The sequence below is a fragment of the Chinchilla lanigera genome, unplaced genomic scaffold (assembly GCF_000276665.1).
Source record: "Chinchilla lanigera isolate Chin_1 unplaced genomic scaffold, ChiLan1.0 scaffold00030, whole genome shotgun sequence".
Classification (NCBI taxonomy): Eukaryota; Metazoa; Chordata; class Mammalia; order Rodentia; family Chinchillidae; genus Chinchilla; species Chinchilla lanigera.
Genome location: NW_004955431.1, coordinates 14731985 through 14755730, shown reverse-complemented (window position 1 = coordinate 14755730; position 23746 = coordinate 14731985). Strand labels below are relative to the sequence as shown.

Genomic DNA, 23746 nt, shown 5'->3' with positions numbered 1-23746 from the left:
TTCTGTCGTGGAGCAGCAGGTGTCCCCTTCTGGGTGTCCATGCCATGCAATCAGCTCAGGCTGTCACTATCTCTGTTTTTCATGAACAAGACCTTCCCCAGAGCCCCACCTGGTGCTTTCCCACCAAGAGCCTGTGGTGTGCTGCAGGTACAACCCAGCCTTCAGGCATGTGGTCAGCTGCTCTGAAGCATCTGTAAGTATCAGTTCCTTCTCCTTTGTCAGTGGTGTCTCTGTGAGTGTGGGCCCCTCTGTCCTCCTGTTAGAAATGAGGAGTATTTTGGGGGATACTCCATCCCTGGAAGTACACAGTGGGAGGCTCAGGTCTACTGTGTTAATTATCTCAAATTGCTTGGGCTTTCTTCTAAAGGGTAGGATGGAGGAAATGAAGCTTTCTCCAGTGGCTTGTAGCGTGAGCTATTTAGAAGGACCATCTTGGTGGTATTATTCCACTGAAATTCTCTTGTATGGCGTAAAGCAATTACTCTTCCCCTCATAAACTCTAAGTCCAATTCAGGTTTAAAGGGACAGAGCCTTCCACACTCCCTTCCCCTCACTCAGGGGCTTGTGGGATCAGTGCCATCTATATTCTTGTCCACAGTAGGTGAGTGACATAATCACTGCTTGTTGAATAAGGGAAATACGCACATCTTACAATTCATCTTCTTCTGCTCTTGTGCTAGTGGGAAGACACACTCCAACTACACATAATGTTTCAGTGTTCTCAAATCTCCTAACACAGTCATGTGTCACTTAACAATGTGATAGATTCTGAGAAAAGGAGGCTGTTGGTTATTTCTTCACTATGTGAACATAATAGAGTACAACTTACACAAACCTAGATGCTATACCCTACTACGCACTCAGGCCTGTTATGGACTCAGGCCTCCTAGGAGAATGATGAATAAAGCAGCACAAGGTCAAGTCAAGGACAAGACACAAGAGATAATCAAGAGAGTTGTAAGCATAAGATATTGAAGTTGCTGCCAGCATAATGTGGGATACTATTTTATAGTGTGCTTTTTTCCATAATTAGAAGCACACCCTAAAATAATGATGAAAATATGGGTTATAAACAAGTAACAGTCATTTATCATCAGTATCAAGTATTATTACACTTTTCTTTTTGACACAGGGTCTTACTCCACAGTTCAGGGGAGCCTTGAACTCACTATGTAGCCTAGGCTGGCCTCAAACTCATAGTGATCCTTCTGCCTCTGCCTCCTGAATGCTGTGATGACAGGCATGGGCCACCACAAGTGGTACTACACTTGCCTACACTGCAAATACTTTTACACAATTGGCAGCACATAGGTGCATGTATGCCAGTGTCAACCCACACCCATGAGTGATGTGTTGCACTAGAATATTACATGGCTATGACACCACTAGGGATAGAACATTTCTACCTCCATTATAATCTCATGGGCCCACTATTTTGCGTGCAGTGGATGCTTAACTGGAGCATCTTTATGCAGTGTGTGACTTTATTAGTTCATCATTTTCTGAGCCACTGGCCTGAGCAGCATCACAGAGGAGTAGCCAGGGCATGTGACCTTACCTCCTTTCTGGTTCCTTCCAAAGCCAGGCCCTCCTAGCTATGCGGTCATAGCCCTGGTCCTACCCCATACCACTCAACAGGTCTGCCTCACACTCTTCACACCCTTTCATCCCACCTCACTCCTAGGGAGACTGCACTGTCCTCATACCAGTTCTTGCTCCATTTCATGGCCAGGATTTTATTAACTGTTTAAAAATACTTAATGTTTGTTAGTTCCTGGTATGCTGGTCGAAAGTATTTTCACAATGACTCAGTTGAAGGTGAGGGCTACATATTTGGAGTCCATGCTCATGAGGAAGTACTTATCTTCCACAGATATCAGAGTCTCTGGTCACTCCTATGAAACCAGAAGTCTTACCTTCTCAGCATCCTGCTCATTCCTCTGTTCAACCTTTTCTTTTGTCCAGTCAGGAACTTTCCTGTCTCCTTCACTTTTCCTACACACATCTGAAGATCCTTCCAGGTCCAACTCAGATCCCATTTGCTAGTAAAAGTTTTCTTCTGTTCCCAACTCAAGCAGGTTTCACCCTCTTTCTGACCATCCCCAGATAATACTCCACATCACAGTGTAGCAGTGTATCATGGCAGTGAGGCTCACCCTCAACAAGGCAGCAGACATTTGGAACCAGCATGTATTTTTCTTCTACTTTCCTTCTTGATCCATCAAAACTTCTTCTTCTTCTAGACACAACTCAGATATCAACTCCTCTGAGCAATGTTCTTACTCTCAACTCATCACAAATCCTGGCAAAAAGAATAAGCCCTTTAGCACCTGGGCTTCTATAGCAATACAGTCTGCCTTCTCAATAACTTTGATTTCATAAGCATCTCTCCCTGGCAGTAGGTGGTAAGGAGACGTTGAATGAAGACATAAAGGCTCACATCTATTATTGTAGGAGGCACTTGGAAGCAAACCTGTATTAGTTACTTTTCCACTGCTGAGATGGAATACCTAATAGACATAAAAGGAGGAAAGCTTTACTTGGCTTACAGTTTCAGAGGATTCAGTCCGGAGTCAGCTGGCTTCAAGGAAGAAACTTCATGGTGGGAGGGCATGGTGAATGAAGGCTGCTCATCTCATGGCAGTCTGGGAATGAGAGATAAAAAGCCAGAGAGAAGAGCACAAGGGAAAGATTTACCTTTCATCCACAGTGACCTATTCTTCCAGTTAAGCCCCGCCTCTTGCTAATAGCCCATTCAGCTATGAACTCATCAATTTATTAGTCCACTGATGAAGCCCATGACCTCATGATCCAATCACCCCTCTAGGTCCCACCTCTGAACACTGGTGCATGGAGAATCAAGCTCTTAGTACAAGAGTCTTTGGGGACACTTCATATTTAACCCATAACAAAATTCTCCAACATTAAGTGAGTGACATTATTGATTTCAGTAAGTGCCCACTTTGTACAGATGTTGTTCTGTGGAATCTTTGTAATATCACCATCATGACCCAGAGCATTCAAACCACACTTCACACTTGACTTTTGTGGAGGAAGGAGTATGGTCCAAGATCTTCATGGGGCCCAAATTTATGAAAATCATGATACCACCATTTGTTCACTGGGTGATAGCATAGAAGTACTCAGGACCACCCACTTTTGGTACCTCTGAAAATGTTTGAAAACTGCACAATGAAAATTCATAAATGGTCAGTTAACATTTACAACATATTTTATACCAGCTACAACTTCTGTTACAACATTATAGATAGCCGTATATAATATGGGAGTTGTGTAATGTTTAAATCACGTTATATAGATCTATCTCCTCAAATATTCATCCTTTATTTCTAGTGAAAACATTCGAAATCTTTCTTCTGGGTTTTGGAAGTGTGCAGTACATTGTTGTTATATATTTATAGTCTCTGTACTGTGCAACAGCTCACCGGAACTGCTTGCTCCTATCTAACCATAACAGATCAATTTCCCCACCCTCCCACCTTTTCTACTCTCCCCAGTGACTATTAACCCAACATTCTACTCTCAACTTCTGTGACATCAACTTGTTTATATCCCACCTATGAATGAGGTGTGGTACCTGTCTTTCTGTGCCTGCCTTACTTCACTTAACTGGATCTCCCTTTCTACCCATGTTGTGGCAAAGCACAGGATTTCATTCTTTTTATTCCGTTGTGTGTGTGCCCATGTAAAAGTGTGTATAAATATCTTTATTTTACTCATTCATTCACCAGCTGATGAACCCTTGGGTTGATTCTATATTTCAGCAATTGACAATAGTGTTGAAATGAACATGGGAGTAGCAGTCTCTTTGATGCATTGATTTCATTTCCTTTGAATATATACCGGGTATTGGAGTCTATTTTTAATCTTCTGCAGTTCTATTTTTAATCTTCTGAGGAACCTCCATACTGATCTCCACAATTGCTATTTTAATTTGCAATCCCACCACCACCAGCGTGTATGAGTTCCTTTTTAGAGTAGGTCCTGTAAAGGGTGATTAAATTGTAATTAAACCATTAGAGTCGCTAATCTATTCTGACTGGTATCCTTATAAAAGGAGATCAGGACACAGAGACTAGATAAGTTAAGGTTATGCATAGAGGAAAGACCACATGAGGCACAATGAGGAGGTAGGCATGCACAATTTAAGGTGAGAGGCTTCAGAAGAAATCAACCCTACTGACACCTTGATCTTGAGTCTCTTGCCTCTAGACCGTAAAACAGTATGTTTCTGTTCTTGAAGCTGCCTGTAGTATTGTTATGGAAATCCCAGTAAGTAAATAAATTCAGGTAAGACTTTCAGTTCATATGCCTTCAGGTTACACTTCATCTGTAATAGTTATGAGGCTAGCATTGCCAATTCCCTTTAATTTAATTGTCAGTACCTCTAGATCACTACTTTTCAACTTTTTTGTATAGATGGTGAGAATAGGGGACTTTGAAACAGGGAGACAGTTATCTGAATTCACTTGGGCTCACGGCCAGGCTGGGGTCACTTGTCTGACCTTTGACTCCAGTGGAGGAAGGTATGTGCCTTTCCCGTATCTTCCACCATTCAGCAAGTCCATTCCTGTCATGTCACCCAATAGAACTCTCTGTTTCCTAGGTTAACTACTGGAGGCAGAGACGGCTGTCTGAAAATATGGAACTACAACAGTGGACATTGTCTACACACCCTGAAAAGGGACAAGTACTGCTGGGATATTCCTAAGTGGTCCCCATAAAATACTGATGCAACATTAGGCATTTGTACTGAACATAAAAGAAATCAAATGAGAGGGAACCTAGGATTTGTGTAACAACCCCACGTTCTTTTTCCCGGCCTTTTGTATTATTAATGACTCTGGACTTGAGTTTCACAGGGACACAATCACATATGTCAAAATCTAGATTAACAAACTGAAAGCAAGTCTCTTGTTATTGTTATCCACCCCACCCAGGGCTGTTCACTTCATTCATTCATTTGCTATGACTGTTCTTGGTTAAAATTTCCTGATTCTGGCCTATAAGAGTCCTACATGGAATGCAAACATTCTACAAATAGCAGAGGGGAAAGATTGAAGTCAGAGTAAGAGACAAAAACGATCAAAGTCAAGTAGCGAAAGCCACAGCCTGTATTTCCCAGCACCATCTCTGCTGTCTGTGCAGTACCTGCCATGATGTTAGGGTGCTATTGGGACAAGCCGAGCCCCTGCTCCCAGCTAAGCAAGGGCTGAAGCAGCATTGTAGCACACTGAGGGTGCCCCAAATCAACAGTACTTTGGACTTGAAACACTTTTAACTGTGGTTTAGAAACTGGGAAGGTAACAGTGGTTTCTCTCATTTTCAGGTAGATTAGTTCATTTATATAAGCTGATTCAAGAACTAACAAGGAAAAGTGTTTGCTGTAAGTGGTAATATTATCTTTCTAGAGGAAAACCAAAGTGAACTCTGTGATTGTACCTACATGGAAGTGAACCAAAATAAGTGAGTACTATTCAGCTTTAATATGAGAGAGATTTCGTGGGGTGTTTTTTGTGTTTTATTTTTCAACACAAAGTTTGTCCTGGAGGGAGGTATCAAAAGGACACAGGGAATTTCCCAGAAGAAAGTGTGTATTCCTGAGGACCCCAATTATTTCCTAGGGGTGACTTAGCCTAGAATATGGGAGCAATTCTCTGAAAATTTTAATAACTATTTAGAAACAGATGGAAAATTCTGCAGCTTCCCACCAAACGCTTGATTAAGGAATAAATCAGAGCCCAGAGCAATTAAATTCAACCACCATACATCAACAGACAAAAGCTCAGCAAATTCCCTCTTGAACACTAAAAAGGTGAAGCAATTTTTGATCAGTTTCTGTACATTGCTTTGCTTGGATGCTCAGCCGTACTCTTTGGATCAGGTAATCGTCAGGAAGGCAGCTATGTGGAGGAGCCTTTGTAACACTCAGAACGGTGCAGTGTCGCGATTCTGTCTCCTGATCCTTGAGGTACCACTTAAAACACTGACTCTAACTTACCAAAGTGCACTTCCTCTCATAATTCATAAGAATTAACACAGCTTATATTCTTGTTCTCTTCGTGTATCACATGGATTAAATTAAACTGGATATTAACGCCACACAAAAAAATTAAACAGATGAAAAGTTTCAGTACTGAAATGTAAAGGACTGTTGTTGTCCTAGGTGTATTATAGCTGTTGGATGGGACAGAAGAACGAACGTGTTTTGTGAGTGAAATGTACAAAACAAGGCTATTTCAAACTGATACATGCACACAAACACACATTCCTTTTAAAAATAGGTTTTGGAAAGCCATTACTATCTGGTACAAGTCAAATTATGATAGAAGGGTTCACTCTCTGTATTCCTCGTTCTTTTTTCTTTTCTTCCTAGTTCCTTTAAAAATATTTTTATCTCATTTGTTTCTCAGTTTCCCCCTGCATTTCCTTTCATGGGCAGGAACGCTAGATAGAAATGTTGTCAGGCCACCCACAGAGGGCATCCCTGGGAATCCGAACCAAACTGCACTTCAAACTCCTATAGTTCTGCTCCTGCCTCTAGCCCTTTTCCGGGGTCCCCGCCCTCTCGCGCCAGGTAGTGGTCCTTCCTGAGCACCATGCCAGGTTATACTGCGCATGTGCACACTCCGGGATGAAGATTAACCTGTCAGTTGTCCGGCCTTTACTTCATTCCTTTAGCTTCTTGTCTTTATGCCTTAGTCCCTCTCTAAACAGAAAGAAAAATGAAATGCCATCCATGAACAGCTCTACAGAGAGAAAATTCTTTTTTATGGCTTAGCGTTGGGGAAGAGGATTATTGGAAATGTTGACCAAAACTAAATTTTAAATCTACCCGTGGCATTTTATTTTCCCTGCTTGCTGTGCTAGGCGGTCATAGATTTCTGAATGTCTTTAAACAATAAACATTCTTTATTCATCCGAAAGTGCACCATATTTCATAGTCTTAGCTTTGCATCCTCAGAATGATGTGAGAGACGGCGACCTAGGAAGTCCTGGAGTTGAATTTGTCCTTTGGTATTACAGGTTCTGTGGACCGATGGATTTGGTTTTACTGCACGCAACAGCTATGGGTCTTATTATGAAGGCAAAACTATGCAGCCCATCCGGGGCGAGCTTGTCAGTTGACATATGATTTGCTGAAATGCAATCACCCAAACGTCAGGAGTGGATTGCTTTTTATTCCCGCTGGCACTGAGGGAATTTGCTTTGACATTTCAAAAATCTGCATCACTGGTGGGGTGAGGGGTAGGGTTATTAAATGTGCCAACACCTTCTCTCTGAAGTTCTGAGTGTGTTGGCAGCTTGTTTTATTGCTTGTACAATGAGTCCTCTTCGGCTTTGGATACAGGATGCACCATGTGACTCTCACCACTTCTGGAAGGCACAGCCACGCTGGAAGGATGACCTGGTGAGCCCCAGTCTGCTATCTGGCCCTCTAAACACACAGTGGCACATGATGAGGATCTCCTTCCCCCAGAGGCTCCCCCTGCCAGGGACCTGCCTTGGGTGGTCACAGTGTGTCAGGAGCCTGTTCTGTAATAGGATTTATTATCAGGCCCAGGCACACACAGGTCCAGGTAGTGCTTCCTCTCTGTGAAGGGCTGATAACTTCATGTTTAAACTGGAGCAGAGGCCGTGCATGCAGCTCTCCATGCTCCAAGTGGGAGCGCTAAAGCGCATAAAGAGCAGCTCAGGACAAGGGTGGGTGTGATTTTCCTTAAAGAAGCATCCACTTCTCGCTTCTGTTTGGTGAACCAAACCCTGTATTCTCTATCTCATCATCCTGCAGTCAGAGGGCCTAGGAGATGACGCTCCTGCTACCCTGTGGCTGGTAAGAGGTGCAAAGGCAGGGGATTACTTGCACTTTTTAGTAGGACTCAGAATGCCCCCAACTTTCCACAGCTTCCCAGGGTTGATTTGCCTTCCTCAAAATTCTCTAGATCCTAAGCCAGTAAGATGAGTCAAGGAAGCAAAGCTGCTGTGCTCATCCGTGCCACTGCCTCAGCCCCTATGTCCCCTGTAAGTATTACAAAAGGTACCGTTCACTAGAACACAAACTCCATGAGGACAGACCTGAGCTGAAGCTTGACTTTATAATAGTTGCCCAGTGAATGCTTACACAGCAAGCATTTGCTAAGCACCTCTGGTGGGGCACGTGTGTGTTGCTTACTGAAGATACAGTGATGAACAAAGCTAGGTACAGTGCCTGCCTTCAGAAGCTTGCAGTTTAGTGTATGTGGGATGGAAATGCAAAGTTATGCACAAAATATCCAGGGAAGCAATTGGCCACGGCAAGAGAATTCTTGCGTGAGTTCATGATTCACCTGTTTCCGGTTTTTTTGTTTTGTTTTGTTTTTTGGGGGGTTTTTTGGTCTTTTTGAGACAGTGTCTCACTATGCAGTTCAGTGGACTTCAGCTCACTTTGTAGCCCAGGCTGGCCTTGAATTCATAGCAGTCCTCCTACCTCAGCCTCCCAAGTGCTGGGATAACAGGTGCGTGCCACCATGCCCGGCATTCACCTGTGTTTCTTTTGTTTTGTTTTGTTTTTTGGTTTTTTTCCAGTACCAGGAATCAAACTCATGACCTTGTGCTTGCCAGGTAGGTGCTGTGCCGCTGGGCTAAATCCCCAGCCCCTCACCTGTGCTTCTTGAGCATTTGGATAGTGTCATCCTCAGTGGACAGGTGAAAATGACATAACCATGAATAAAATGTGATTCCTGGCCTCCAGAATCTCAGAGAATGGGAAGGAGATGAACAACTGAAGGAATAGTAGTCCTGCAACATTACAATATAAGAGTGTACAAAATAGGCAGTATAATAATGTATAAAATACTGGAGGGGCACAGAAGTGGGAACCACTAACTTTGTTATGATGTCACATGGGGTATTAAAAGATTACTAGGTTTTCTATCCCAGAAAGATAAAGTAGGAAACAGCAATCCAGACAAGATAGAAGGCGGCATGAGCAAAGCCTAGATACACAGAAGCGTGTTGTTCGGAAAGAGTGGGAAGGGTCTGAGAGGCAGAAGCACTGACACAGGAGGGGAAGGAGGCTGGAAAAGTAGAGCTTGAAAGAGATGCTACAGTATTATCTTGGTCTGCTTCATTGGCTTAACACAGTGCTGCTGATGGGGCAGTGTAAACAACAGAAGTTTGTTTCTCACTGTTCTGGAAACTGAAATTTGGGGAGAGATCAGGGTGCCGGCAAGGTCAGGTTCTGGTGAGGGCTGCCTTCCTGCCTGTAGATGGCCACCTTCTTGCACGGCAGAGCAAGAGTGAACTTCACGTCTCTTCCTGCTCGTGTATGGACACTAGTCCCATCACGAGGACCCCTCCTTATGACCTTGTCTGGCTCTAGGGCTCCCAAAAGAGCCCACCTCCAAATATCATCGCCTTAGGTGCTAGGGCCTCAAAATGTGAATTGGAGATGGGAGACACAAGTATTCAGTCCGTCGCAGAGATGTATACTTCATTCTGCAGGAAGGGGGGCCATGCAGGGAGGAAGCCAGTCCTAACGTTCACATGTTGCACAGGGGTGGGCTGGGAGTGGGGATCTGGAAACACAGGGGCTTGGGAAGATGGCCACTGGCCTCCTCTTTTCTAGAAGTCTCACAATGCCCACCTTCTCAGCAGTGTTCAGTCAGGAGGGGAGTCTCAGGTGATGCTGTGCAGGTGCTTAAGGGACACTCTGGCAAGTACATGAGGGTGAAAGAATATCTTGGTAGGGCCGAGAGAAGCCAATTCCCTTTCCATAGTAACTGCCCTGCCATGACAGATGAAATGCAGGGGCTCTGAACTCTGGCATTGTTCTTCAATCCATTTTGGGTTCTTACCTTTCCTGTGGTTCATATCCAAAACTCCTCCTTTAGAGGCCAGCAGTGGTTTGAATTCCTCACAGCACATGTAAGCTACTATGTGGGACAGATGGGAGCCCCGCTGAGACTAAATTGCAATCCTCCATACCTTTGGACGTGAACCTCTGGCTATCGGGAAAGCAAGTGACCTAGGGCAGTGCTCCGGTTCTGTTATCCCATTGTCATCAACTCTTCAGCCCAGTGAGGTGATCTCATCAATAACATGCTTGCCAGCAGTATGATAAGGTAAAAAAGCCACTGGAAATAGCACTTTCCTGGGAAAGGTAAGGCCCTAGGAGAGGGTAAAGTATCTCATGAGTTACCTCAAGACAGACCATCCATGGAGGTTCCAGGTGAGATTCTAATGTGGCCTACCATAGTAAGAGGAGCCCCCCTGGATCCTCCATCTTAGGGATCAAGGATATTAAGCCAGGTGTGGGTGATTTAGGGCTTTATTTCCTAGCTTTGCCCTTCTCTTTCTCAGAACCATGGGCACAAGAAGGACATCCTCTGTGTGGCACAATGCCCACCCCTTCTTCTGGCCACCTCCAGTTATGATGGAGAGATTATCATTTGGAATGTCATCTCCGGCCATGTCTACTGCAAGCTGAACACTCCTGGCCCCTCGGATGTCCTGAACCCTCAAGAAGGTAGATGAGAAGGAAGCTCCAAGCCACTCAGCACAGGCTCCAACCTGCTAAGTTGAAGGAGTCTCAGTTTCGGAGCACTTCCTACTTGGGAAGGCTTAGCCTCTTTCTGGGTTTGCCTTGTCAGATGGACACTCCCAAAGCTGGAAGGGAGTTTCAAAGATTGACTAACTCAGCTCTTACCCCTGACCACCAGTCCACTGAAGCCCAGCTTGCAGGCTAGCCCATGACCTTCAGGAGCCCTTTGCTCATCCACCACCAACCAAGAGGATGCTCTCACCCATTAAGCCCCGTTTTGAGCTCATCACTTACTTTTGCTTCTCTGCCTTCTGTTACCACTTATCATGCGTTTCCTCTATGTAGCTAGAAAGCCTACCCCTCCATCCCTACACAGACATCATCTCTTGGTGTCTCATCTGATTGAGTCCTCAGACATCTGTGTCTTCCTCATCTTTAGCCCCCTCTGATGGGCCATGACCCATCATGTACCACTTGGATCTGTCCTTACAACTTGTATACATCGTATTGCAAAATTTTTCCCCATCTTCCCACTCATTTCTCCCAACTTTTCTTCCATGTTCCATTTCATGAAGACTCTTTCTCTGCAATGTGATCATGGGTTCATCCATTTATTTATTAATACTGATGAGCACCTGCCATGTGCTAGGCACAGTGTTAGGGCTGGGGCTGGGGATGGTCATCCCTTGCCCTACAATGCTAAATCACCTAATAAACAAACATGGGAAACAAATAGAGGATTCAGATTTCTACTGGTTTCACTGCTGGTTGTGGAGGATTGGAAAATTGGCTGGAACTCACAGCCAAAAAGGCTTTCCCCTACCACTGCTCTCCACCTCCAGAGTTGTCTTAGTTACTTTTCTCATTTCTGATACAAAGTACCCGACACCCAAAATTAGAGGAGAAAAGGTTTATTTAGCTCACAGATTCTAGTGGCTTTCGTCCGTAATCGGGTGGCTCCGAGGCAGGGTGGTATGGCCCCCAGGTCTTGCAGAAGAGAAACAGTTCATGGCAGGCAGAAGATAGAAAAAAAAGCAAGGGATGGACCTTAACAGTATCTTTCTGCCCCTTATATTTTATCCAAACTACTTAGGGCGGATGGCACTCACACCCTTAATCCTAGTGCCCTTGAGCCTAGCATTGCACCACGAAACAATCCCAGCCACACACACTCCAGATCCAGCCACCTCTGGAAAAAACCCACCTATGACTGCATGCTCCTGTTGGGGGACATCTAGACATAGACCATAACAAGAATCTAGATCTATATTTCCAAAGCAGCAGTCTACAGACATTCCTCTGTCAAGAGCCCAATAGAGGAGAATACAGCTGGACATTTTTGCACAAAATTAGATTGTGTCCATTCCCAGCCAGCAAACCCTTAGAAAGCTCTCAGCCTTTTATTGCAATCCCCAGCTTTAGGCATTTGATAACTCACTAGCGAAAAACAAAAACAAACAAACAACCAAAACAAAACAGAAAAGCTCTCTGAGTCACTCAGTCAGAAAATATTTTTGAGCTGCTTGCATGGGCATAACCTCGTGGAAGGTGAAGAGGAGATAAACATGGAGCCTGATGCTGCCTCCAAGGAGCTCACAGCCCGCATTCAGAGACAAGGTACACAGGCACCGCAGCTAAAATAATGTTAAAGCCATGATGCAAGCAGCATTGATGTCACTTGGGAGTTACCTGGAAGACGGAGTTTAGACACTGAAGCCATTGGAAACGAAGAGATTGAAAAGGAATTCTTACTTGTTCATGTATCATCAAATCTATTCCTAGTCTCCATCATTACATATATATGCCATCATATATATACAAGATTGCTCTATGAAGCTCTTTCTGAGTGTCTATGTTTTTCAAAATTGGTGGCACTTTCTTCTAAGGGTTTGTTTTGATTGCCATTAAAATGACAATCAAGTCACCCGCCAAGGGTGTAATGCAGACCTGTAGTTCTAGTGTAAAACCCTCTTTGTAGCAGCATTTATTGCTCAGAGTTATGTGACAGTTTCGGTGGTTTGGGGAAAACCTTCAGAATGCTCCAGACATGCAAAGCCGACCATTGTCACCAGTAACTCACACTTCTGCATCGCCAGAATTGCCCTGTGAGATGGGAACGTGTGAAAATCCACACCCTTCCAGGAAAGAGCAGTGCTGACTCTTCTTGAAGGTAAACCCAAAGCACAGTGCTCATTTTCACTTGGGATGGTTAAGCAGCCACCATATTCTTTGGAAACTATCTGGCCGGCTCTTCCAGGGAAGTCTTTCTCAGGGGAGGGGGCAGTTTAGAAAGAAGGGCAGAACCGGATGAGGTAAAAACAGTCTTTTTTCCAACTTTCTAACATTTTATCTTTATTTTTCCTCATAACGAGCATTGTTACTCTTCCTCCACAACAAAAAGAAAGAACTTGAGTATAAAAGAGAGAGACCAAGAGCTTTTAACCAAGCAAATCTACGAGATTAGTGCCCTCACCCTGAGACAAAGGCGTTTTTTCCTACTACAACAATACAACGTTCGCTAACTATCTCTTACATGTTAATCTTTGCTACATACTTTTAGTATTTTTCTTTCATTTAGTGCTTCTATTGGGCCTGAGAGTGAGGGACTACTGTACTCCTCAATGAGGAAACTGAGGCTGGAGAGTTAAGTAACAATCATTACAACAGCTGCCATTTTTTTGTTTGTTTGTTTCACATACCGGGAATCAAACTCACGACCTCGCACTTGCCAGGTAGGCGCTGTGCTGCTGAGCTAAGTTCCCAGCCCCTGACAGCTGCCATTTGTTGAAAGACTTTATGCCAGGCACGTTAGTTTCATTAAATCAGCCTTCCGGGCACGGTTAGGTAGCGCTATTCATGTAGGGTCTCATTTGACCCACCTTAAAACTCTGTGAAGTGGGTTATGCCTGTGTCACAGATAAAGAAAACAGAGGAGTGGGAGAGTGAAACATTCTGAGGCCCCACAAGGGTGAGTGGGGAAACCGGTGTGCGTGCCCATTCTCTGTACCCCTTCCTCCTCCCCAGCGGAGTGTGTGCCAGTGAAGGGCTTCATCCTTGTGTCTTCCCCATTCCCATGTCCCTGCCTGGTTCCCCCAGGTCTAGTACTCCCAGGAGCCCAATAACCAAGAGTGATTAACATTTAGCCTAAATCACCATCAGCGTCTTCCAGGCATCAGGAGAACACTGAGGCCAAGGAGTCCGGCAGAAGCCACACTACCACGTAGGTGTCCCTGTATTCTGCCTCTTAGATGACTCAGCCTCCTAAGGACAAGCACAAAGTACATTATCAAGGGTGTGGGCTTTGGAAGCAAACATCAGGGTTTGGATCTCATCGCCTCCAAGTAGTTGTGTGGCCTTGGGCACATTATGGCTCTTCCTGAAGAGCAGGTTCTCCTGTAAGAGCAGAGCATTTCTAGCCTACTTAGGATTGAGATCATGGCATGTGGTCATGTTGAGAAAGGGCCTCACTAGTGCCTGTCACATACAGCGTATCTCTGAAATGGACAGTCCAGGCTGTGATCAGTGTGCCCTGCAGGCAGGGCCTGAGTCTGCTGTGTCCACCACGGTTCCTGAGTGCATAGCATGGTGCTGCTCTCAGCGTGAGACCAAAGTAAGAACTGTGGGATGATTCACTCACAGTGAGGAGACCTGGAAGCGCAACTTCCGGTATTTAATTCCAACCCCCATTCCATCATTTATGCAACTTGTGTCTCAGTCTGTTCAAGTTGCTACAACAAAATGCCATAAACTTGATGACTTCTAAATGATAGAAATGTATTTCTCACATTTCTGGAATCTGAAAGGCTAGGACCAGGGTACCAGGATGGCGGGGCTCTGGCAAGGGCTGTCTGCCAAAGTACAGACTGCTGACTTCTGGTGTCCCAGCATGGAGAAAAGAACAAGAGAACTGACTGAGGTCCCTTTCATAGGGGCGCTAGTTCCTTGCATGAGGGAAGGGTCCACCTGCATGACTTCACTGCCTTCCAAAGTCCTTTCCTCCAAATACCATTCTGTAGAGGGTTAGTATTTCAACACAAATATTGAATGAGACACAAACAGTTGGTGCCTAATAACCTCTGATTTGTGTATGACTGTCCATCTGTCCTCTAGTGTGAATAATATGCCTCTGGGACCTCTGGCTCAAGTGGGTTGGTGGTGGTGGAGAGCTCTTTGTCCAAGCTCCTTGCACCCAGATAACAATGTTCTTTGTGGCTCTTGGAGGTTTGAGCCTAGGTAGCTGCACAGAATTTTTATGTATTTATTTATAGTTATTTATTTATTTGTCTTTGTGAGACAGGGTCTCACTATGCAGTTCAGGCTTGCTTTGAGCTCATTTTGTAGCCCAGGCTGGTCTCGAACTCACAACGATCCTCCTGCCTCAGCCTCCTGAGTTCTGGGATTGTAGGCATGCACCACCACACCCAACAGAATTTTTATTCAATAACAAACACTTGAGTTCTATGCGCCAAGCACTCTGCAAGGATTAGGGGCAAGGAGTGAAAGGATAGACACAGGCCCTGCACTGATGGTGCCTGAAGCCTGGTAAGTGAAGGGAAGCCCAGGGAAGCAGGACTGGGTGAACTTACTTGGGATGAAGGCATGGGGCTGACACTTGCCTCCCCTGCAGCACCTGCTCAGCCCAATATCTTCCCTCTCTCAAGGGTACACAGTAAATGCAGCTCCCTGCGGGTCTTCCCTGACTCTCTCCTCTCTCACACGACTGCATGGTAATTTTCTCATTTTTAGTAGTGGTTCTTATTCATTTGGTTCAGATCTCTTCTTCTTCTTTGTACCACACTCAGCATGATGCCTGGTCCCTAAGACATCCTCAGTCACAGATGAAACACGAAGGGAAGAGTGAATGTCTTCTAATCTTGAGCAAATCTTTCAAGTTGTCTAAATTTCCCTCTCCTCTTCTGACAATAGGAATAATAATCCATCACCATGTAAGTCAAAGTCTGTGGTTCATATAAAAGGTGAATTAAAGATGGATCAGTATTGTTCCAACCCAAGAGCTCTTGGAGAGACTCCCCTTTGAGAAGTGTCTATAGGGTCCCAGGCTAAGCTCCTGAAGGTCTACCTGCTCGAGGTGTCTCACATTTACTCGAAAGGATCCTCCTCCAGCACATCACCCACCAGGATGGTTAGGGGAAGAGAGAGAGGAGGAGAGACAGACACAGCGAGAGACAGAGGGAGAGCATGAGCTGCGAGCCGCATGAGCTCTCCTTTGTGTCCAGGCACAGACCTAAGTGTTTCCTGTCTCGCCTTTTTGAAGACTCAGGCAGCCAAGTTGGACGCATCTGCTGCTTCCCTCATTGCCAATGGACCTGGGGTGAGGCCAAGCCCCCTGGTGGGTACCCACCCCTCATTTCTAAGAGAAGCCCCCTCCACACCCAAGCTCGCCCTATGCTGCCTCCGACTTCCCCATAGGCCTTACTTTCTTTAGAGCCCAGGCCAGCTACCCATCAATGCTCGGACCTCACCACTCCCCTCCGGGGTGGCAGTGATGTGAGGAGCCACGATGCCCCATCCCGCTTCTCTCAGTCAAGTCACCCTGCTCCCCTCCTGCCTGCCGGAAGGACTGGCTGAGCCCTGGGCTACTTATGGTGAAACGGGCCAGCGGCCATCCCCAGAAGGTGAGGCCTAGAAGACATCATCCACCAGGTTAAACAAATATCAAACACAACCTTTCAGCCAAGGGCAGCCCGACAGAGGAGCCAGAAGAAGAGGAGCAAAGACCCATGTAAGGCAGAGCTGGCAAGGCCTCAGGGATCAGCTCTGGAGCCTGCAAATTTCATGGAGGAGGAAATGAGGGCCCTCTAGGGGTTAGAGAACAGGGTCCTTGGCCGAGACTGGCCACTAACTAGCCAAGTGGCGTTAACCAAGTAACACGATCTCTACGCTTCCAGCGTAACAGAAGGACCCAAATCCAGCCCCAAGCTCTGGGATTTTTAAGTAAAACTGCAAGTTAAAAGCAGCCACCTGAGTGCATTTGACTACAGGGTGTGGGTTTATGCTCTTGTCCCCGCCTGCCCACCACTCATCCTCATTGTCCCAGCCCCAAAACTACAGGCCTGTTAGCACCAGGTGCCCTTGGGTGTCTGTCTTTCCATTCACCTCTCTGAGGTCCCACCTCTTCCGCTTTACCTGGGTAAAGTTCACACCATCCCATCTCCCCTGGGAGAAGAAGAGGAGGATTACATTATCTATGATTTAAGGAGTTCCCAAGAGGAGGTGATAGGCATGGGGTGCCCACTCCCCAAAGATGTACTACCCGAACATCCCCTATACCACAGCAGAATCTCCAGTGAACCCCTTTGAACAGACCGCTCTCACAGTATGTTTAAATGAATACACATAAACACCCCAAACCGGAAGGTGCTATTTGCTACCGTATCACAAATCTTCCATGCTTTTCTCCACGGCCAAAGCTGAACCCCTCCTCCATCAGGAAATCTTCCCTGATAAGTGGACAAAAGAGAGGTTACTGAGTCATTGAAACCAAAACTCACAGCAGGAAGGCGCTGCTTCCCAGTATATGCTGGTAACTGTAACTGATCAAAATAAACCAAATGAAAAAGAGGAAGAGATATTCGCCCTGTGTAGTGAAGGCGCAGAGCCGCAGCCTGGGTGGGCTCAGGGCAAACATTCTCATCTTGCTGTCCCCTTCCTCCCAGGTTCTGTCACCTTCTGGAGGCTGTTCAGTGGTGCTGGCATTTGTGCAAACTTCACTCCTGTAAGTTGGGCGGTCAACTTCATAACTTCCCAGCTACGGGTTTGGTTTTTGGTTCTGTTTTGTTTCTTGACACTAGCCTAAGTAATAGAGCAACTCTACCAGGCTCTAAGCTGTTAGCATTATTTGTCTGCATTTCTAACTCACTGGAAGATTCACAGGAGATTGACTAGTTCTAACTGTACACCAAGCACAGCGTTTCTCTTGCCACTTTGTGTATGTCTCACACATGAGCTCCATGTGTGTCTCAGTCCAGAGGAAAAGCCCAGGTGAGCAGCGTCACCGTGGCAGCGGGAGATGCCCTTGTCTACGTGGCTGACCAGCAAGGCTTTGTGCATGTCTATGACATCGAGGACCACAGCCTGTGGGGACGAAAGCTGCAGCCGCCCAAGAGTAAGCCATGCACTTCTCCACTGTTAAACACTGTGAGAGCAGAGCTTTGGTTTCAGTGCAAGATTCTGGCTCATAAAATTAAGCGGTATCAGTGAGGAGGGATTATCTTTAAATCCTTTGAAAGCAAACATACAGGAAAACATTTGAATGAAAATATTCATCAAGAAAATGAGCACACATACACGCGTGAATGGAGGGTAAGTTGCTATATCCTACCTGAAGGGCAAGTTGATTGTATATAGCTAAAGCTCTCAATGGAACTTCTAGGGATTTGGCAAAAAGAAATAATAAATGTGCATGTGTGCAGAGATTTAGTTATATGATGTTGTATTAGTACATTATTTATGAGAAAGAGGGGGAAAATAGAGGCAAACTGCATGTTCTATATAAGGGGAACACAATGGTATAATATATTGGAATATTAGTCACTAAATAATGATGCTGCATATGTATTCATAGGAAAAGAGTCATGATAAATGGGTCAAGTGAAAAAAGTCAGATCTTTTAATAGTATTACAGTATGAGTCCATCTTTGTTAAAACAAAGGACTGCATGAAAAACTGGAAGTCCAGAAAAATATACAAAAAGGTTTTAATAATCTTCATCTCTTTGTAGATGAAGTAATGGGTGTTTATTTCCTTCTCTTCTAAAAAGCTATCTTTTAAAATTTTCCTGCATGTATATTGCTTTTGTAATAACAAAAATATGTCTAAAATTTTACAACCTTTCCTATAACTATAAAACCTCTCGTTTAGAAAAAAAATCAAACAGTATGGAAAATGAAGTTCCTTTTCTGACCTCTTCTACTCCCCTAAAGTCCATTTATATTTCCTAATAAAACTGTTAATGAATTTGAATTTCCTTCCAGAAGGGTTTTATATAACACACACACACACACACACACACACACACACACAAAACAATGCTTCAGAATGTATTTTTTCTTTGTATTTCTTAAGAAACTGTCTAAATAAGCATATTTGCCTTTGCCTAATTTTTAAATGATTGTATAATATTGCATCAACTATATTTCCAGAAATCCAATTCAGAGATAAATAATCCATACGTCTCTTTTTCCAGCACTCCTATATGAGCATAGAAGAAGTTTAAACAACAAAGCAGAGAAATCAGAATTAAAAAATGAAAATAGTGTGCTTAGTATTTGTTTTTATTCTGGGTACTAAAGTATGTGAATCAGATTTCTGTTACTATAATATCGGAGATGATCAACTTATAAAGAAAAACGGTTTACTTTGGCTCACAGTCTTGGAGCTATCCGTCCAGCTGGCCCTGCTGCTTTGGGCCTGTGGCAGAGTATCAGGCAAAAATGTGTGAGACAGCAAAGCCATTCACCTCACGGCAAGGAAGGAGGGAGGGAGGGAAAGAGACAGTCAGAGAGACAGACAGACAGACACTAGGGTCCCACAATCTCCGTGGAAGCTGCATTCCCCAAAGACCCAATACCTCCCAGTACACTTCCCCTCTGAAATCTTCCATCACTTCCCAACAGAACTATATTAAAGACCAAACCTTTAACCCATGGGTCTTTGGACCAAACTGGGTCCAGATGCAAACTCTAACAGGAAGTGCAGCTTTTACAAGACTGTTCTAAAAATCATTTTTGGTTACTTGTGTTCTCCTCATGCTTACCAGATCCTAATCACTGAAGAAAATCATAGTGTCTTGCACAGCTCCCATTTCCTGTGCCTTTGGGCCTGTCACGGGGTCTAGAGGGCATTCAGTGATCCCTTATGAAATTAATGCTGCAAGACCGATGACTTGCTACACTGCCCGCTGGATGCACATCCGGGACACACACGCCCTGCAGGAATAGGTATATGCCACCATGTGTGCTAACTACCCACCCTACTCAGTGATTTTCTTCAATTTAGATGTGACCTTCTGGAGGGCCCATGTCAGCATGGTGACATCGTGAGTACCATCTTTTGTATTGTTCAAGAATTTGTCAGAACGAAAATAATTTTTCCCCCAAGTCAGTCTTCTCCAAAGCCCTCTGAATTGGCCTAAGAAGGAAAATTGCATTTCATTTCTGCTCTTAATAAAAACAAGACCTGTACTGTCTACACTGAAGTAAAGGAACAGATTCTAAAATCTTCATTTTTTCCTAAAAAGGGGTTATTGTTTTCCTTGAATTGACCTGGTATTGTAGTACAAGTTTGTAAGCTTAGTAGTTTTAAGTTTTGTTTGCTGGAGCTGGAAAGAGTCCATGCCAAGGGAGAGACCTGAACTCTTGCTAGATTGTTCTCAGCCTCTCGGTCTTCTGTTCAGACTTTGGGGCTGGAGTTGGGGCATTTGGAGGCAGTGTGGTGTGGTAGGAGGTGGGGAAAATGGTTTCCAGAAGAATTCAGGAGATGAACCTGACTTCTGTATCCCAAACTAAATTAAAGCAGTACTGACATACTGATCCAACGCCTTTTTTCTCCTTTACCTCGTTAGTTTGGAGCTGATAGAGGAAGAAAATGTTCTGCTGTCATCTTCCCTCGATCGCACAGTGCGCCTGTGGACCAGGGACGGAGCGTACATAGGTAGGGAGCATCCGTCTGGCCTCCCCTCAGCCCCAGTTCAGGGCCAAAGATGCAGCCTCCATTGAGTTGTGACTTCTCTGAAGTCAACTGTGTTGGGCCGCTCAGGATGTCATAACAAAATGCCATACACTGGGCAGCCTAATGAACATTTTCTCTCTGTTCTGGAGGCTAGAAGTCCAAGGCGAGGGTCCCAGCAGGTTGCTTTCTGGTGAGGGCTCTCTCTCTGGACACAAAGGGCCACTTTCTTATATCCACACATGGTGGAGAGAGATTATTATCTCTTATTATAATAACAGTAATCCTAATGGATCAGGGCCCAACTCTTATGACCTTATTTAATTTCCACCACCTCCTTCATGCCTTTATTTCCAAATATAGTCACACTGGAGGTTAGGGTTTCAACATACGAATGAGGAGACATAATTCAGTCCATAGCATAAAGTAGGCTTATTTTCTCCCCAAAATAGCAAGATCAGAGATATTCAAATTTAAGAAAACTCGGTGGGACTGGGGCAATGAGTCTGGTAAGGAGTTGTCTAATCATGAGGACCATGTCTTGGTAGAGACAATTCAGAACTAGTGAGGGGAGCTCTGTGGTGGGCAAAAGGCCTGGGCATGTATAGGCCAGAGTGGCCAGAGTAGCCAGAATAGCCTGACCTCCTGCTCAAAGGGACTGTAGACCTATTGCAGTATGTTATCTTGTCCTGCAATGTATGTTTCTTGAAGTAGGTCTGGAACTATTTTTAATTCTTCATGCATATTCTTAGTATATTATTGAGTAGCCTATGAACCCTTTGATACATTTCATGGGGAACATTCTAGGCTTCAGACCCCAAGAGCGCTTGCCCTGAAATTGTTTCTTATGGAACTGTAGGGACACAACCTAGTTTGATTAAAGCAACATCATCAGGATCAAGTAGACCTAGTCATGTTTAGGAGTAAGCTTGGCTCTAATTAGAAGACAGTATATCTTCCACTGTGTGCATATTACTTATTACTTTGTCTCTATTCTTCCAGGAACCTTTGGGCAGAGTAACCTCTGGGATATTTTTATTCCTGCATCCTGGAGTCACCCAAGAGTGCCCTGTGATCCCCAGAGCATGCCTACTCACCCTGCTCTTCAAGGAGGTGCTCCTGCTGGGCCTACAGCAGGACGGGAGGAGCAGGATGATGTGCTAGAGGAGAAGGCTTGGGCTGAGGTCTGTGCTAGCACAACCAATTCACCTGTGTTTCTTTGGCCAGGTGATCAGCATTGAATGAAAAACACAGCCAGAGCAAGTCAAAGCATGACCCAGAGAGCCCAGTTCATGCAGGGATAACACGTGTCCCCTGCATCTCACACTCGTGTGACTGCTCAGGACCATGAGGGTAGTGGTCCACCTTGTGGGATGAAAGGCGCTGAGCAGCATTTTCCTCATTCTGACCAACAAAAAAGCAAGGAATACAAGGGGAATACAAGGGGACTCGGCAATCACATTCACCCCATGTCTGAGAAGGACAGGCCCTCACCTGCAGCCCACAGCACACACTCACTGCTCAGCCATGCATTTGAACTTGCAGTCTGAAAGGAAGAAATGGCAGGCTTAATGCCCAAATCTGAGAAAGTCAAAGTCAGAGCAAGAGTTTTGGAGAGGGCCCTTGTCACTGCAATGTTAATTTAAAACTCCATGAAATACATGGATTCCTAAGAAATGCTTGCCCTTTAATAAATTGAAAAGAAGGTCATTTCATGAGCTATTGCTCACCAGCTATGTTACAACTCAAAGCAGGACACCTGCTCTGCTAGCAAAATCATGTGTCTTAGGTTTTTCCTTGGCAGCCTTGTAGAATACTGATCACAGTGTAACCTAGTCACTGCCTCTGGCTTAGAGCCCTGCACATGTTCCAAATAGAAAATAAAGGAATCAGGCAAACACAGAGCAGGAAAAGCTGTTCTCTCATCCAAACCTCCTGCATCTCTGTAACCTTGTTCCCAAGGTTATCAGGCAGCACCAATTGTGGTCACACTCAGGCAATTCAGACTGTGTCACGTGACACCACTGGCTGATTTAGAAATGCAGTAATTGCAGTGTGCATTTCATAGAGAGGAAACAAATGTGTTCATTAATTCTGATAGCTCCTTATTTTGGAGAACGAGAGCTCAGGGCAAAGTGGAAAGAGAGGAAGGAAAGAATAATAGGGAAAATTGCTGATGGAGATAAAAGTCCCAGTTGAACGTTATACTCTAAGGCAGACCTAGGAAGAAATCAGACCGGAAGTTCAAATACAGGAAGGAGGAAGCTCAGGAAAGTGAGGTGGGGGAAGGAGGAGAGAAAAAAGCAGAGGGGTGAGGCAGAGGAAGAAGGAATGGAGGAGGAGTGGGGAATATTATAATTTAGAGGATGCTTCAAAAAGGGTGAGCAACGCCTTCACAGGTGACATTGATCTGTGTAAGGAAACCATACAGTGAATCTATGCTTATTATTCTACCCAATTTGACTGCAGCTAACTCAGAAAATGGTTTAAATATCTTCCAATAAAACTACACAGAAAACAGAAACCTGCGCCTTTATTAGTACATCTGAGCCAGTCTATGAGAATCCAGATGCAAAACTGCAGAATGACATGTTTCATCACCGTTTGTAAGTTACAGTCCCCCAAGTTCCACACTCACGTTTATCTTAATTACTCATCTGACCTCTTCCAGCACTCATTTTTGTTGAGCTATAAAATGAGAGGTGGGGTTTGATCATCTCTAAGGTTTCATTCCAGCTTTACAATTTGCATGTCTTAAAGCTCTGAATGTCTGTTTTCCAGAAACCGAGTGCATTGATTGAATTCTGGATGTCAGTAGTGATTCTTCTGGGATCCAGAGGATCAAACACAAACACAGACAAAATAAGTTGACTGGCTGCAGGAAGGCATTCAGCTGGAAAATATCACAGATGGGTTGGTAGTTGGAACAGCAAGTTGAAGCTCAGAGGAAAATGCTCTTGTTATCAAACCAATTCAGTCAGCTTGGATTTTGTTCTAACACAGAAAACCCATGTAACCAAGAAGCAGCCCTCATGCCCTATTGTCAGGGTGATCATGGGTTCCTGTTCTTTCTTGTTCCTTTCTCTTTGAGCCTGAAAAAGCCCCTGACCTTTCCTCTCCAGAAGATGTCATCCTTGAAGTTGAGAAGAGTAGATATGACCCAATGGTCTGAATGTCTTCATGGCAGGTCAATCTAAAAGGAGCAGCCAGGGGACGATGTGGAGGGTTGGTTCTTCCTGAAATAACACAACGTTTCTTGACTGGGGCATCCCGGGTCACCCTGTCATCTGTGTGTGTCACCTGCATGTGTTGCTTGTCCTTAAATTCTCTCTCCTGAGTGTACAACTGAGGTCATAACTCAAGTGTCACCAGTCAGATGTCTGACCTAAATGATCCAGGGCACCCTGCACCCCAATTTTCTCCAGCCAGCACACATGGTCAAGAATCACACTCAGCTCTCTGCTTCGAGCTCTATGGTTGACGATGCTGTCCTCAGCGCTGCTTGAGGTAGAAATG

General features: G+C 44.7%; 1 protein-coding gene across 1 annotated transcript in view; it reads left to right on the top strand.

Annotated features, from left to right (window-relative positions):
• LOC102018211 (WD repeat-containing protein 49-like) overlaps positions 1 to 22745 on the top strand; it is an 83732-nt gene extending 60987 nt beyond the window's left edge. The window contains exons 6-21 of the mRNA XM_013515901.1: positions 91 to 193; positions 4441 to 4547; positions 4628 to 4711; positions 5413 to 5487; positions 6188 to 6231; positions 6675 to 6676; positions 7373 to 7432; positions 10363 to 10528; positions 15781 to 15875; position 16381; positions 17221 to 17279; positions 17528 to 17669; positions 19562 to 19601; positions 20127 to 20215; positions 21233 to 21414; positions 22700 to 22745. Of these exons, the coding sequence (XP_013371355.1) occupies positions 91 to 193; positions 4441 to 4547; positions 4628 to 4711; positions 5413 to 5487; positions 6188 to 6231; positions 6675 to 6676; positions 7373 to 7432; positions 10363 to 10528; positions 15781 to 15875; position 16381; positions 17221 to 17279; positions 17528 to 17669; positions 19562 to 19601; positions 20127 to 20215; positions 21233 to 21414; positions 22700 to 22720 (1270 nt within the window). The 3' untranslated portion in view covers positions 22721 to 22745. The remainder of the gene's footprint in view (positions 1 to 90; positions 194 to 4440; positions 4548 to 4627; positions 4712 to 5412; positions 5488 to 6187; positions 6232 to 6674; positions 6677 to 7372; positions 7433 to 10362; positions 10529 to 15780; positions 15876 to 16380; positions 16382 to 17220; positions 17280 to 17527; positions 17670 to 19561; positions 19602 to 20126; positions 20216 to 21232; positions 21415 to 22699) is intronic.
• Positions 22746 to 23746: the final 1001 nt, after the last annotated feature.